Source organism: Brassica napus, chromosome A8 (genome assembly GCF_020379485.1).
Source record: "Brassica napus cultivar Da-Ae chromosome A8, Da-Ae, whole genome shotgun sequence".
Taxonomy (NCBI): domain Eukaryota; kingdom Viridiplantae; phylum Streptophyta; class Magnoliopsida; order Brassicales; family Brassicaceae; genus Brassica; species Brassica napus.
In genome coordinates, this window is record NC_063441.1 from 1,532,598 (window position 1) to 1,548,814 (window position 16,217).

Genomic DNA, 16,217 nt, shown 5'->3' on the forward strand with positions numbered 1-16,217 from the left:
GATCAAAATTTCTGGTTATTTTTTTTTCCTAAAATCACTAAAGATTACAAAAACATGTTCTATCGATCGACTTTAGTGTCATTGTTTATCTGTGATCTGGACAATGTCTTAAAACTCACATCGCGTGGTTTTTGGAGCTGAATCGTCACAGACCGTTACGTCTAAATCTTTTTATTTGTAAAACTCATTTCGTCATTGCATCAACTTCTATTAATATCACAAAATATATCAAGCAGCTCCACACACATTTAGCACTCATTCAAAGTAGCTTCCTTCTCGGATCAAAATCCGAATTTCTTAACAAACCAGCTTCTCTCATCTCTCTATCAATCTCTGTGAGTTTTGCAGGTAATACGTCCTCTCGCTCAAATCCATTTTGTTTTCTTTTTCTCTTACAAATTGTATCCTCTTTCCATACTTTTTGGGTTTGATTATCGACCGGTTTAATTAGTTTCTTGCGCTTGAATATAGTTTAAGACAAGTGATATACTAATCACTGATCTTGAAGCATGTATTATCCGACATTTTTTTTAACTACTAATGTAACAAAGAAACGAATACTATTTAACTAATGTGTTGGAATTGGGTTTTAATGTTTATAGACGAGATAAAATGGAAGAGTTTTTGTTGCATGGAAGGTTACATGCTACAATATATGAAGTTGATTCTCTTCATGGGAGTGAAGGAGGCAGATCAGGCTTCTTCGGCAAGGTTATCATTTATAATGTTTCTGGTTTTAAATTTCTCGATTCACTTTGATATTTGTTTCTAATCTTTTCAGATTCTAGCAAATGTGGAAGAAACAATCGGGGTTGGCAAAGGAGAACCTCAGCTATACGCTACAATCGATCTAGAGAAAGCCAGAGTTGGTCGAACAAGAAAAATAACAAACGAACCAAACAACCCAAAGTGGCATGAATCATTTCATATCTACTGTGGTCACATGGCTAAACATGTTATCTTCACTGTCAAAGACGATAACCCCATTGGTGCAACATTAATAGGAAGAGCTTACATTCCTGTTGAAGATATTCTCCACGGAGAGGAAGTTAATAGATGGGTTGAGATATTAGATACTGAGAAGAAACCCGTTGAAGGAGGTTCAAAGATCCATGTGAAGCTTCAGTACTTTGGCGTTGAAAAGGATAAAAACTGGAACCGCGGTATCAAAAGTGTTAAGTTTCCAGGAGTTCCATACACCTTCTTCTCTCAGAGAAGAGGATGCAAAGTTTCTTTGTATCAAGATGCTCATATTCCTGGAAACTTTGTCCCTAAAATCCCTCTTGCTGGAGGGAAATACTACGAGGCGAATCGGTGTTGGGAGGATATCTTTGATGCTATTACTAATGCTAAGCACTTAATTTACATTACTGGTTGGTCTGTTTACGCTGAGATCTCTCTGGTGAGAGACTCAAGGAGGCCAAAGGAAGGAGGAGATTTGACTATTGGTGAGATACTCAAGAAGAAAGCTAGTGAAGGTGTTAAAGTTATATTACTTGTTTGGGACGATAGAACATCGGTCGATTTGCTGAAACAAAATGGGCTTATGGCTACTCATGATGAAGAAACTGAGAATTTCTTTCAAGGAACTGATGTGAACTGTGTTTTGTGTCCTCGTAACCCTGATGATGGTGGAAGCATTGTCCAAAACTTGCAAGTCTCAACTATGTTCACTCATCACCAAAAGATAGTTGTGGTAGACAGTGAAATGCCAGGAGGATCATCAAGAACAAAATCAAGAAGGATTGTGAGTTTTATTGGTGGTCTTGATCTTTGTGATGGAAGATACGACACTCCATTCCACTCTTTGTTCAGAACACTGGACACGGTGCATCACGATGACTTCCATCAACCAAACTTCCCTGGCGCGGCGATAACAAAAGGCGGTCCTAGAGAGCCGTGGCATGACATTCACTGCCGTCTTGAAGGAGCTATTGCATGGGATGTCTTGTATAACTTTGAGCAGAGGTGGAATAGACAAGGCGGTAAAGATATTTTGGTTAAGATAAGAGATCTTGATGACATTATCATCCCTCCTTCTCCTGTTCTGTTCTCAGAGGATCATGACTCATGGAACGTTCAGCTATTTAGATCAATAGATGGTGGAGCAGCTGCTGCGTTTCCTGACTCCCCTGAAGCTGCAGCAGAAGCAGGTCTTGTGAGTGGTAAAGATAACATCATTGATAGGAGTATTCAAGATGCATACATTCACGCAATAAGGCGAGCTAAAGACTTCATCTATATCGAAAACCAGTACTTCCTAGGAAGCTCATTTGCTTGGAGTGCAGATGGAATCAAACCTGAGGAAATAAATGCTCTACACTTGATTCCAAAGGAGTTATCATTGAAGATTGTTAGCAAGATCAAAGCTGGTGAGAGGTTTAAGGTTTATGTTGTTGTTCCAATGTGGCCTGAAGGGATACCTGAGAGTGGTTCAGTACAAGCTATACTAGATTGGCAGAGAAGGACAATGGAGATGATGTACAAAGATGTGATCAAAGTACTTAGAGAAAAGGGTCTAGAAGAGGATCCAAGGGATTATTTAACATTCTTCTGCCTTGGGAACAGAGAGGTGAAGAAAGATGGAGAGTATGAGCCTACAGAGAAGCCTGAACCAGACTCAGACTATATCCGTGCGCAAGAAGCACGTCGCTTCATGATATATGTCCACACTAAAATGATGATCGGTGAGTGTTTTAACTCTTGCAGAATTTATAATTGGGCAAATGACCTTAGATAGCATAAACAATTATAACAAAAATGGATATAAGGAGAAATTTTATCGAGATAGTATTAATTAAAAGATAAAATGATTAAATTACTTAACCCTTACATTAACTTCATCTTCTAAAGACTTAACCCTAAAACTAATAAATAAATCAAAATCCAAATACAAAATGATAAAAACAAATTCTCTTTTAAACTTTAATTAATGCTATTTTAAGAATTTTCTCATTTGTATAATATTTTTGGAACAAAAAAGTGTTTTAACATTATTCTAGGATAGTTCTTTTTATTAATTTTTTATATTTAATTAAATATTTTAACGTCTCATTTTTCAGTTGACGATGAGTACATTATTATTGGATCCGCAAATATCAACCAGAGATCAATGGATGGTGCAAGAGACTCAGAGATAGCAATGGGAGGCTATCAACCATATCACCTCTCAGTAAGACAACCAGCTCGTGGTCAAATCCATGGTTTCCGCATGTCGTTATGGTATGAACATTTAGGAATGCTCGATGAAACTTTCCTGGATCCATCGAGCCAAGAATGTGTCAAGAAAGTTAACCGTGTTGCCGATAAGTATTGGGATCTTTACTCTAGTGAGTCACTTGAACATGACCTTCCTGGTCATCTACTTCGCTACCCCATCGGTATTGCTAGTCAAGGAGACATCACTGAGCTTCCTGGATGTGAATGCTTTCCCGACACAAAAGCTCGTATCCTTGGTACTAAATCTGATTACATGCCTCCCATTCTTACAACCTAAGCTATGTGGCAATGTCTAGAGGTAATAAATAACTCTCTCTCTCTCCTCTTTATTCTGCTGCAATAGCTTTAGTAATATAAAAACAATTGTCTAGTAATTAATAAGCTATATTATCCTTAATTGGTATGATGTCTCACCGCTATGCGTTACTTCTTTTTTTTCATTCAGACATTAAGGTTTTGGAGAGATTGTTGTCTTTTTGTTACTTATGTTGATGTTAATTACTTATGAACTTATCTATTATATTTAATTTCTCTTTAATTATTGTTTTACTGAAGTCAGCATCTATACATGTTTAGTGTTTGGTTGAATATCAGTTGCTTATTGATCAATATGGCTCGTTTGAAAATTAATATATGGCCTCAATAATAAGATTTACCTTCAGATTTAAGTCTTTCTATTTATCATCTTGAGGCACACCTAATCTATATCTGTTAAAAATCATATTTGAAACTGACATGTACATTAGCTTTTAAGTGTTCATATATGAGGATTCACTCCAAATTAGTTAATTCATTTCTACGCTTATACAAATCATGCATGATCTTAATCAGTACCAGTCTACAAAAGGTGGTCTAAAATCACTAATTACAACCGCATAGCAAACACATATATATGTTAAATGGATTGGGTCATTTCTGGCAGGATTTGTACTGTATGAATTAGATTGTAGTTGATTAAGAATTTTACCAAAACCTCAAAGAATCAAATCCGTTCTTGTCATAACTAGATTACGAGAGTTCACAATTTTTTTGACCATACCAGGTGTGAATAAAAATGAAGGAAATAATTTAGTAAGGTGTGCCGTGTGCGGTTGATTTTGTTTTGGACATAAAAGTCAGTCAACACATATGTCAATCTCTTTCTTTCGTTAGGTCCTCCCAAAACAAACTCTTGTGATGTCTCTCTTTGAAGTAGTTAATATCCTATAAACAAGTTGCACAGTACGATGATGATAGATGCTAAAATCTTATATCTTTTATTTTTGTGAACTTAAAATCTTATATCTTGCTAAATCTGTTTGTTATACGTAATACGAAACAGCACAAAAAAAATTTCAAGACTCTCATGCTATCATGGCTGAGGCATGACTAGGAATCCTTTTGTAAAATGAGCTTCACCTTGTTTTTATTCTTTTTGCCGAGGTGAACCTCTTCTAGTTTTTAATTTTTGTAAAGTTTACAAAACAATTTCATATTTATATGATATTCAAATATTTGGCAAAAAAAAAAAACTAGATAAATAAAACCGGAAAAGGAGAGAAAAATTATGTATTGATTCAGCACGATCACAGGACGATCACACATATATTAGATAAATCTAAATGAGTTCCAACATCTGGACCACGCATTGCTGCTTATAAATAGTTGAAAGTTATGTAGAACACGGAATCAAGTACTAACGAAGAAAGAGAGGTTGCTCTAAGTCGTCTTATAATATCACAATCAAAAACTTCAAGAAGTTTCGGAAGAATTAGACTTTGACTAGTCCTCTTTACGAACTTCATTAAAACATGTTCGTAGCGTATTGATATTGAATTCAAATAGATCAATTTCAAACAAAATATTATCTCTATAATATTATTTGAGAAGTCAGTTTTCTATGTGTCTGTTTTACTTTAACTCTCACGATAGTTGATTACACTGATACCCTTAATGAATTAATTTACATTTAAAATATTATTATTTCTTATTTTATTTAATTTCCTTTTAAAAACTTCTGAAAAAATACACATATAATAAAAAGAAATTTTTTTTATAGATTAAAAAAAAAGAATTGAAAAACGAAAAATATATGTCTATATAATATGATTTCATAAAAAAGAGAAAGTTTACAAAAAAGTAATATTATATTTAAATTTTTTTTTTTTTTTTTTTTTGTAAAAGGGCTTTCAAAATATTTTTAAATAACACAATATAATTTTGAAGTAATAAAATACTTTCTTTATATATATATTTTCTTATATGAAAATTATAAAGTCAGTTTTCTATGTGTCGCTTTCACATTAACTCTCACGATGGTTTATTACACTGATACCCTTAATGAATTAATTTACATTTAAAATACCATTATTATTATTTTATTTACTTTCCTTTTAAAAAATTCTGAAAAAATACACATATAATAAAAAGGAAATTTTTTATAGAGTTAAAAAAAAAGAATTGAAAAACGAAAATATATGTATATATAATATGATTTCATAAAAAAGAGAAAGTTACAAAAAGTAATATTATATTTAAAAATATTTTTAAATAAAACAAAATATAATTTTGAAGTAATAAATATTTTTTTATATCTATATTTTCTTAAATGAAAATTATAAATATGTATATAATATGATTTCATTAAAAACAATTTACACATACAATCTTGATATTAGAAAAAACATTATTTCTTTTAAAACATAGGCTCTTTTAAGTTTAGATTTAGATCTCGAGTGCTAAAGTTTTAGATCTGGATCTGGTTTTTGGTTATGAAGCTTGGAACAAAAGAAAAGGAATTATTAGGATGTTCCAAAATTTTGTGGTTTCCTTATTCGGATACTTATTTTCCTTTTGAGTTGGTTCTGACATCTGTGCAAATCTAACATTAGATCGAGCTCCAAAGTGTACTTGGTTCGTGTCTTTCTATTTTCCTATCTTTCAGCCATAAGGACAAAATAGTAATAGTATAAACCCTAAAAACATTTACATATATTATTTTTCCTTCGCCGTTTCGTATTATTTGTACGACTTTAGATCGACCTCTAGCTCCAGAGTGTAGTTGGTTCGCATCATACGGTCAAAGAGTAATAAACCCTAATATATATAATCATCTTTTCTTAGCCGTTTCGTTTCTTCAAGTTCTTTTTTTATCTGTTTCACATGTTAAGTGTTTGCAAAAGGACAAGAAAGACAGTCACCGGAGATTTGTGTCTTCCTTTGGATATAATAGTGGAGATACTCAAGAAACTCCCGACAAAGTCACTTGTGAGGTTCCGAAGCGTCTCCAAGCAATGGTCAACCATAATCAGAAGCGACAGAGACTTGATCGAGTCTATAGTCACTCGCTCTCTCAGACATCCGCCCCTGAAGCTTCCTGTCTTCATCTTCCACCATTGTGTGCCTGAAACGTTCTTCACTGTTTCCCCTGTTTTCTCTCCGACCACCACCGACCATGTAGTAACTATCCCTCGACCAAGCCGTCCCTGCACCTTCCACTATCAATACTCCCGAGGCTTGATATGTTGCTCTTCTTTCGAATCTCATTTGGTTACCATATACAACCCTACCACCAGGCAGGTTTTTCCGTTACCCTAGATCCAAGCCCCAACAAGGTCCGGATTGAGTTCATGCTTCTTTGGCTACGACCCTATCACGAATCACTACAAAGTCTTGTCCACTATTTTCAACTGTGACGAGCGGAAGCAAACTTATCATGTTTTCACATTGGGATGTCAGCAATCTTGGAGGAAAGTGAAAGGCATTGATGAAGATTCCTATCCAAACGATTACAATGTATGCATCGACGGGACTATCTACTACAACGCATACAGAAAACCTCGTGAGACTATTTTGCTGAGTTTCGACCTTAGGTCCGAAAGATTTGATCGCGTCTTGGTTCCAGAAGCATTATCAAAAGCATTGTTGGCTCTTATTAATAATCAACGTCTGGTAAACCACCTAGGTAAGTTGGGATGCATATGTTGTAACGACGGCGACACAAGTATCTGGATTATGGATGATGCCAAAAAACAAGAATGGTCGAGAACAATCCTTTGCTTGCCAAAGTACCCAGTGAAGTTGTTAGGAGCTGATGTGGATACCTTCTCTGGTGCCACCCCTGCTGGAGAGATTTATGCAACTCAATGCAACTATTTCTTTGATAAGTCATTGTATGTTTACTACTATGACATGAACCAAAACAGCTTTAGAAGAGTTCATATCGAAGGTGGTGTTCGCGATAAAACAAAGAAGCATAGGTATTGTGTTGAAGTATTTGCGATTCATGATCATGTCGAGAATACAATGTCGTTGTAACAATTTTCTTTTGTATTTACTTCTTCTCAGTTACTTAAATGTTATATACGACGACCCACTGCTTTTATGCTTTGCAAGTGTATTTTGGCTGGCGACCATCTATATATATTTGGATTCTTTTCCTCTTTACTTTGACCCTTAGTTAGAATTTACAACAAAATTTTATGTTTATCATGAGAGTTGTGTATCATTCTTCACCCTAAGAATTAGGCATGGACATAAAAAAACTGAAACACGAATCCAAACCTGAACCCAACCAAAATAAAGGTATTGGATTTGTTTCATATCCAGCAAATAACCCGATCAGGTTTCATATTTTGATACTTCAGATATCGGGTTGGTTCAGTCGGTTTAACCCAATAACCGAAACATAATCCGAGTATTATCTAATACAAAGCGCAAGCAAATTCTTATGCACCCAAGCGCAAAAAAAAAAAAAAAAAAAAAAAAGACAATTACATGATTCTTAAATCAACTCCACACGTTAAGAGAGACTACACTCCAATCGGTAGTCACACCACACGAAATCTTTCAAAATCACAGCATGCGAACCGAAGCGTAGACGGATTCAATCGATATCTGAAGAGATTGTCACCACTCACCAAGTTTACAGATGATTAAGCTGCGGGAGAAATGCTGTTGTGCCCTTGGGATCTCGTATTATCCCTTAAATCTGTAATCGGAATCGAAGAGAAACATGCGATCTGATATTAAACGACCTTACTCAAATAAACGCCACATGATAAACCCTAAGATGAGAGCGAGTGAGAAAGACGAATCGTACCGTACCGTAGCGTAGCGTGAGCCAAAAACTAAAAGCAGAGAGAAAGCAGAGACTTACCGTAGCGTAGCGTAGCGTGAGCGACGATCGGAAAGAGCTCCGCGGGAGTCGGGACAGAGAGAAGAAAACCCCTACGAGGTTAGAGCGAGAGAATCCTTGTTTCTATTTTTTTTTTTTTTTGAATTTCATTTTTAAATTCCTTCCTTCCTTCCTCCTCTTTTGTTTTTTTTTATCTAAATAATTCTTGATCCGGTAATGTACACATTTATACAAAACCGAATGGACGAATTGTACCAAACCGAAAATATCTGACTTGATTTTTTTAATCAAATTATTGTTTTTGATAAGTATTTGAGTAATAAAAATGGACTGGACTTTAATTTGATAAAAAAAAAAATTCAATTGATATCAAGTCAGATATTTTCGGTTTGGTATAAGTGATTTCAGGTCAGATATTTTCGGTTTGATAAAAAATCAAGTGACTTTTTTTCGATGAGTAAGATGTATTGATATCACTTGATTTTGTCTCTCATTTTCTCAGCTACAAAAGGCCAACTCATCAAATCACTAGTTGTGATCTACTAAGCTTTATACGCTCCTCTTCCCACCATTGTTTTCTATTGAAACTGAGTCTTTTTTTCTCTTCAGCAACTTTGATCCTTCTCCTAATGCGATCTTCCATCAAGCAGCTAACCTCTCACGCTGAGAAATACTTCATAGACTGTTGCACCACGCTCTCTCCATCCTCCATCGAGATATTCAAACAAAAACGACTCAGCTGAAAAGGCAACTTTCTCGTTCTCTTCTCCTGTCTCTGTGGAAACCTCCTGCTTTGAAGGAAACCCACTACCTTCACTCTTCTTGACAATGGAAGATCCAGTAGCGCCGAAAACGGAAGGATTATTTCGGTTTGAAAGGCCAAAGCCGAAGAGAGATACAAACCACACCGAATGAGAATAAAGAACCAGAAGCCTCTGTACTGGCGAGTCCGGTGAATGCGTTTTTGCTGCTTGAATGCTGTTGGTCGGAACTGTAATCATGAATAACTTTTTCATCAGATGTCTTTCCACATTGATTACCATTATCCTCATCTTTAGCTTTTCAGTATCTTTGACATCAATCTTCCTTCGTTTTTCCTCTCTAGAAACACATGTAAATTGTTTCAATGACTGTTAAATATATAGGAATTTTTTAATATTTCAACTTTTCTTCTTGAAAATGAACTTTTTGTTTTATATGTTATGTTCAATATAACATATATTTATATATATTTATATATATATATATATCATGCTTCAGTTAAATCAACGAATCAACTTCTACTAAATCCTAGGCTTCACATTTTACAAGTGTTGCTTGAACATGAATATTACATGCATTAAGAAGAACAATCAGATGAAATTGAAGTACTTGTAATAAAGAACAAAAACATGTAACAATATATGAATCTCCCTCAGTGCAAAAGAAACGACAATAAAGGACACTAGCCTTACTACCAATTCTCTCGACTCTCTTTTCATCTAAATCCTCCCCACAAAAAAAAAAACTTAGTCCAAAAAACAGAACTTTTATTACAAATGGATTCAAATACTTGAATGAATGTGGTTCAAGAAAGAAAGAAAGAACGTTGCCACCTCTCCATAACAGCCATTCCCATAAACTGTAATCTCTACTGACGCGGTGTAAGCACTGCAACAAAACACACAAACAAACCATAAAGATCATTAAGTTACAAAAGAAAAAACTATAGAAGCACAGACACGACCGGATACAACTTGGTATCATGTTTCAAGAACCTAAGTCAGGTCGTAGATACAACTTGGTATCATTCCTAAAGAAAATGCATTATCATATGGGGAATCAAATTAATCACGACAAAAAATTTCAGAAAGGAACGATGTTACACCTTTGTGTAAATCATTAAAAAGGAAATCCCATTTTTGCTTGACAATTTAATTACGAACGACTATGTAAGATATTTACGAAATTACCACTACATGTTGGGCTCCTCGAAGGCCCATTAGCTTATTCGGAAATAGCCCATTTTAAAAGCCTAAGGCTAATAGAAAAGAGGGTTGGCGAATTGTGAATAATGATGTTCTTAGATGGAAATACCAAACAAAGTTTTTTTTTTTTTTTGAACACCCAGGCGAAGTATTGTTGTAAAATACCAAACAAAGTATTGTTGTAAAATTTAAGCTCGTAATCCATTTCTCAAATTACCTTCTTGAAGTGCTCAAAAGCCTCTTTTTTTTTTTTTTGAACAACTCTCAAAAGCCTCCTAATAAACCTTTTATTGATACACTGTCCCTGAGCTTTCTTGGACTAGACAGGAGCCAAATGTTCCAGAGCTGTTTAGCTTTCACGGTGAAATTTAACAATTAGACTACGGTTTTCAGGAAAACCCATATTATGGATTAGTGAATTAAAAAGCATACGCGAATCGATTAACACAGCCTCCCAAGTTTAGAATGTTGTACAACAAGTAACCAATAATATAACTAAACCTAAAGATTAATAGTATACCTCCAATAACAAATTGACCGCATAGCGCAGTGGATTAGCGCGTCTGACTTCGGATCAGAAGGTCGTGGGTTCGACTCCCACTGTGGTCGTTTTTATTCTTTTTCATGTCCTACTTCATAAATCATGTGGAGCAATAATATTCTAAATGTAGACTTAAGAGAATTCTTTTTTTTTAGCCTTTCTTTCTACATTAAGAAGAACCTACTCTTGGAGGGTTTCAAAACCTAAACATAACACAACTTTTTTCAACATAACTAACTTTCTTGTCTAAATTTTGGCAACTTCTATTTTCTACATTCTTCTTTTTTTTTTCATTTTTCTTTGATAGTGATGGATAGAGAAGAAGGAGAAGAAGAAGAATAATTGAAACCGGATTAGATCGTTTAGCTCTAATCACAGGCCAATCTCATAATTTTAATCCTTCGTCCTCATCTGCATCTTCCTCATCAGCAGCTTCTCACCAACGTACATACAGTGAATATTTTCATGCCACAGAATCAATCTAATCATCATTTGACTCAACAAAGCCCATCTCTTGAGTATCAATTCAAATATACACAAATTACAACTATATTTTCTCTCTCGTTTTATTTATTCTTGTTTGATGCCTCTTTTGTGTGGTACGTTACATGTTATAGTGACATATTTTTACCAAATGAAATTATGATGTTATTGTTTTATTTTTTTTAATTCGAAAAAAAAAGTAAGCAACCAAAAATATTATTTGCGTTTTACACATCATAATTTTTTATGGTTCATAGAAAGTTAAAACAATTAACTGTGAATGTATTTGTCTGTGTGCCGTATAAATATGGGAAAAGTTTACTGAAGTTCTTCTGAAACTCGGTCCAAGAATCTAGTCCGTCATCACAAGAGATGAATAAAAAAGGATAAATTCACAAAGATTGAAGGTTCATCCCGAATTAGGAAGATAATTTATATAATTATATTGAGTTGAGATGGTCAAACCAAAATGTAAAAGAAATATGGTTGTTGCTATTACTGGAGTCTGTCTTGTGTGATTTTGTCCCTTTTTAGTTTTTTTTTTTGCTCGATTTTTTAAAGTAAATATAATGTTTCTATATTCACATTCACACTATATTTCGTTCCCAAAGTTTTGGAATTTGATCTTGCGTGAGCGTTATTGGTTGTTGTATTTTTATGGATTTGAAAATCCGAACTAAATCTAGTATTATTGGTTCTATGATTTTTAAATCTGTATTAAAATCATGTGTCATTGGTTTAATGATTCATAAATTCTATATCAAATCAAGTGTTATTCAATCGCACGGATTTACTAATATATTTGATTTTATAATGGATTTGAATGGATTTGCTTGGATTTTTCTGTTAAAAATACAAAGACTCAAATCCGAGAGAAAACCTCCGGATTTGTATATTTTACTTGGATTTATAAATACTATATGGATTTTTAAATCAATCAAAATATATAAACCAATAACATCTTAGTTTCAGTTTGTAACTTTTTATATCAATTTCGCTTAACCTTTTAGGGGTTTTATTTTGATGTTTTCTCCATTTCGACCTTCTGGAGTATTGTCCATCTCTTTTTCAGCTGGAGTGCCACCAATTGTTGTAAAAACAGAGTTGTATACAATTCCAATTTCTTGAGTATTTTCCAGCTTTTTTCCCATTCGTACTCGTTTTAAATTTTCTGGTTTGTCAAAAGAAAAAAACACCAATAACATTACAAAAAGGCTAATCCAATCTTATAGATTTTATTCTAGTAAAATTTTGTACACGCGGAAAATAAGATTCTATTGACACAAATATGGTAAAACGCCTCTCCGGACCTCTCGCTAGATCTTGTTCATTATCAAATATGATATTAGCATAGACTGATTCTAGATTAGAGGAGAAATTAAAACGTAAACTACTTTTACTTAATAAGAATATATATTAAAACTAAAAAGTTGTATTAGTTGTTATGATCTAGGGAGAATTTGCTGAATAAGGATCATAATTAAGTAGTGACATTGATTTTGACTTAAGGTAATAATTAACATGTATGCCAATTATCATCCGGTTCTATCCCTTCTTCACGGTAACTCTATGTTGTTAGAAATTATGTGTCTAAAATAATAAATAATTAGCTTAAGACCCGCGCCTTGCGCGGGATAAACATTATATATATAAATTATTTTATATATTATATGTTTATAACATATTATGAAATAATAAATATATATTGAATAATTAAAACGTCATTATCTACTACTTATATAATTAAATTGGTGCGAACATATAAATAAATTTTATAAATCAAAAAAATATTTTTCTATTTGATATGATATATAATTAAATTTAAATGACAGTAACATATATATGGTATATTTTAATATTAATATTTATTAGATGATGATTTTTGTTCATATTTTTTTTATCATTTGTATCTGTTAATATAGCACAAAGTCTAAATTAGTGATAACAAAATTTTCACTGTGGGATTAATGGTTTAAGTAATTTATATTTAAAAAAAATTAAGTTGTCAATATGTTTTCAAATTTTTTTATCAAAAAAATGTTCAAAATAAATTTTAAAATTAAGATATTTATGTATTTTTATATGGCATATAGTTTAATTTAAAATGATCATATATTTACATATCTTTTATTTTTGATACTTATTAAGTGAGACTTTCAACTTATATTATTTTTTAATTATTTGTATCATGTCATAACAAAAGTTTTAAATTATAGATCACAAAATGTGAATGTGAAACTTTTAACAGTTTTAGTAATTTATACTCGTTTTTAAAAATTCAAAATATAATATATAAATAATTTTTTTAATTTTTATTATATGGTTACTATGATTGTTTAATTTATTTTAATAGCTTAAAATTAAACACATATAATTATAATATACACTTATTTTTATCAAATCTTTATTATTCAAAATCATTAATTGTCATATATACTTTAGTCACATTAGGAAATTCCGTAATCTTATTTAAGGAAATAATGAAGCACATTAATAATGTATTTATTGTGGTTTAATAAAAAGCTTATTGTATTTTTAGATGGACTAACCTATTTCTCTAAGGATTCTAAGAATCATTCTAGTGATGACATGTGGCTACAAAAAAATGTTGCAATGCTTCTCAAATAATATACAGGGGATGAATGAGGCATCTATGCACGACATCAATGAAATGAGATATGGCCAACATTTACCGCACGCTGTTGACATCAACAATGCTAATGCCCTCCACATCACTTACATAATTAGAAGATATGTTTTCACTGTGGACAGTAAATGTGTGGATAAAATTAAAATACTTTTGCACTAAATCGTGTATTCTATTTATTTCTCACAGTCAGACCGGAGTATTCTATTACATATCAATAAAATACTATAAGACATCAACTCTATCCCAATCCTACCCCACCATCAGTCCTTAGATACTAAACCCTAATCCTAACCCAAATATAAATATATATACCCAAATCAAGGAAGTATAAACCCTAATCTAAAACCTAATGTAAAGCTAAACCCTAATCAAAGAAGTATAAACTCAAATAGAATGTATATAATATGGTCTAATATACCTAAACCTCTATTAAATCCAAACCCTAATCAAGAACTTATAAACCAAAATACAATCTATAAATTTTCTTTTAATATTAAACATTTGAAATCACATTTACTTGGTTAGCAGGTTGCATATTTTCTATTCTATATAGTCTAAATAGTATAGTAAACGAGTGTTCCAAATAATTAAATCTATCCAACACTCAAAAAAATGAATTTCATATTACAATCAATTACACAAAATGATAGAAAAGAGAACTATCAAATTTGAAAACATGACAGATTATTACATTTTTAAGGAGTAGTATAGAAATATGTTTCAAATAGTATAGTAGCATTACATAAATAGCTACACTTAAGAATATATACTGTACTTATTTTTCCACAGAATATAGTATAGACGACGAGTTCATCTTCTTCAATTCTTCTTTTTCTTAGAAATGTTGATACTCGCTCACCATCAGTATTTTTCACTACCATATAGAGATCGTCTTCATCTCTCTTTTTTTATTCCAATACGGCGGCTTTTACCGACCCACCGTCATTATTCTTCACCATTGGATCTGTAAAAACAAAAACAAAAACAAAGTATATAACAAAAGCATGATTATGATAATCAATGATTTAAGAAAATGAGAAAAATAAATGAGAAAGTTGTTGTGTGTTTTCGCCGTCTACGCCATCATTGTTGTCTTTTTTTTATCATAATTGGTTGTTTTTTCGTGAAAAGAAGTTTAATTTAAAAAGGTATATGAGTTATGAAAGACCACGTTTTACTGTTTATAGTTACAAATTATTAATTAAATTTGTTTTTTAATGCTGGTTTCACCGATCGTATGCATTGCATACAGGGGTAATGCATACAGGAGTATAATGATATCATTATATAAAAGACACAATATATATTTGAAACCTAGGTATTTTTGTCATGTAATAAATTATAATTTGTTCGAAATATATACAATGCAATTTCCTTATGATTTATGTAACCTAAAACAAGGTAAGTCTATCTAAAAGTAGATGGGTGACAAAGAGAAGCTTAAAGAGAGAGGAAGTATGTCGTTATCGGCCCACTCTCACCGCTTATCCTCTCCAATCACTTCCTTTCATCTTTACCATATAATTCTCCAAACCTTTTTGTTTCATATGAAGAGTATGGTCCACCCTTTCATATGGGCTGTTAGTTTTCAGCCAAAAAAAAATCTTCTCTTTTCTTTATAATCGAGAAACTTGTGGAACCAAACTTGCGGAACCAAAACTTGTGAATGATCTAAGTATTATTCTCATTCAAATAATCAATAATAATCATGATTGAGAGTGTAACCAATTAATCAAAATCATGTTTTGTCCAACAAATCTTGCAATATATTTTTATATAATATGAATTCTGTAAATTAATAGGATTGATTGGTTGGGTTGTAGAAAGTAATTTTAGTTTTAATTTTTATCTACAGCTTTAAAAACTATCAATCATGCTTTATATTAGTTTCTAAAACTACAGCTAAAAAAATAAACCTACAGCAAAAAATAAACAAAATAATTGTAAAAGTTTTATTTTCTAAAGCCCCATTTTTTTTAGCTGTAGAAAATTTTAAAACTACATCCCTTAAAATTAAATCAAAAAATCTTATAGACTAAATTCCAAAGTTAATTTTCTACAGTTGCAGCCTAACCAATCACCCCCAATATTTAACAAAATAAAAAAGAAAATAATTTATTTATTTAAAAATTATGTAAATATGTGGTATTATGATTTTTTGAATATATATAAATATAATAAATATTTCACTGTTGAATTTAATATCTAATTTTTGGTATTTTTTAAAATGTTATTATTTAT

The 16,217-nt window shown here is 32.2% G+C and overlaps 1 protein-coding gene, 1 non-coding gene and 1 pseudogene across 3 annotated transcripts; all 3 read left to right on the plus strand.

Moving 5' to 3' along the window:
• The first annotated feature begins 211 nt into the window (after positions 1-211).
• LOC106359475 (phospholipase D alpha 2-like) lies at positions 212-3,757 on the plus strand. 2 transcript variants are annotated; one of them, XM_048738457.1, is made up of 4 exons: positions 212-348; positions 603-711; positions 782-2,687; positions 3,063-3,757. In XM_048738457.1, exons 2-4 carry the CDS (start codon positions 613-615, stop codon positions 3,494-3,496), a joined length of 2,439 nt encoding a protein of 812 aa, XP_048594414.1. In that variant the 5' UTR covers positions 212-348; positions 603-612; the 3' UTR covers positions 3,497-3,757. The 2 variants fall into 2 exon arrangements, with proteins under 2 accessions (XP_048594414.1, XP_048594415.1); XM_048738458.1 differs by lacking the exon at positions 212-348 and adding an exon at positions 372-511.
• A 2,104-nt stretch (positions 3,758-5,861) lies between these two features.
• On the plus strand, positions 5,862-7,970 carry LOC106358687 (annotated as a pseudogene).
• A 2,867-nt stretch (positions 7,971-10,837) lies between these two features.
• TRNAR-UCG lies at positions 10,838-10,911 on the plus strand. Its single transcript has one exon. It is a non-coding gene; the product is annotated as a tRNA-Arg (tRNA).
• Positions 10,912-16,217: the final 5,306 nt, after the last annotated feature.

What these genes read in the sequence shown, in the direction of transcription:
- LOC106359475 (XM_048738457.1), top strand. Translation starts at nt 613, where the DNA reads ATGGAAGAGTTTTTGTTGCATGGAAGGTTACATGCTACAATATATGAA. An exon ending in GATCAGGCTTCTTCGGCAAG is followed by an intron (nt 712 to 781) that starts GTTATCATTTAT and finishes TAATCTTTTCAG; the next exon opens with ATTCTAGCAAATGTGGAAGA. An exon ending in CCACACTAAAATGATGATCG is followed by an intron (nt 2,688 to 3,062) that starts GTGAGTGTTTTA and finishes CTCATTTTTCAG; the next exon opens with TTGACGATGAGTACATTATT.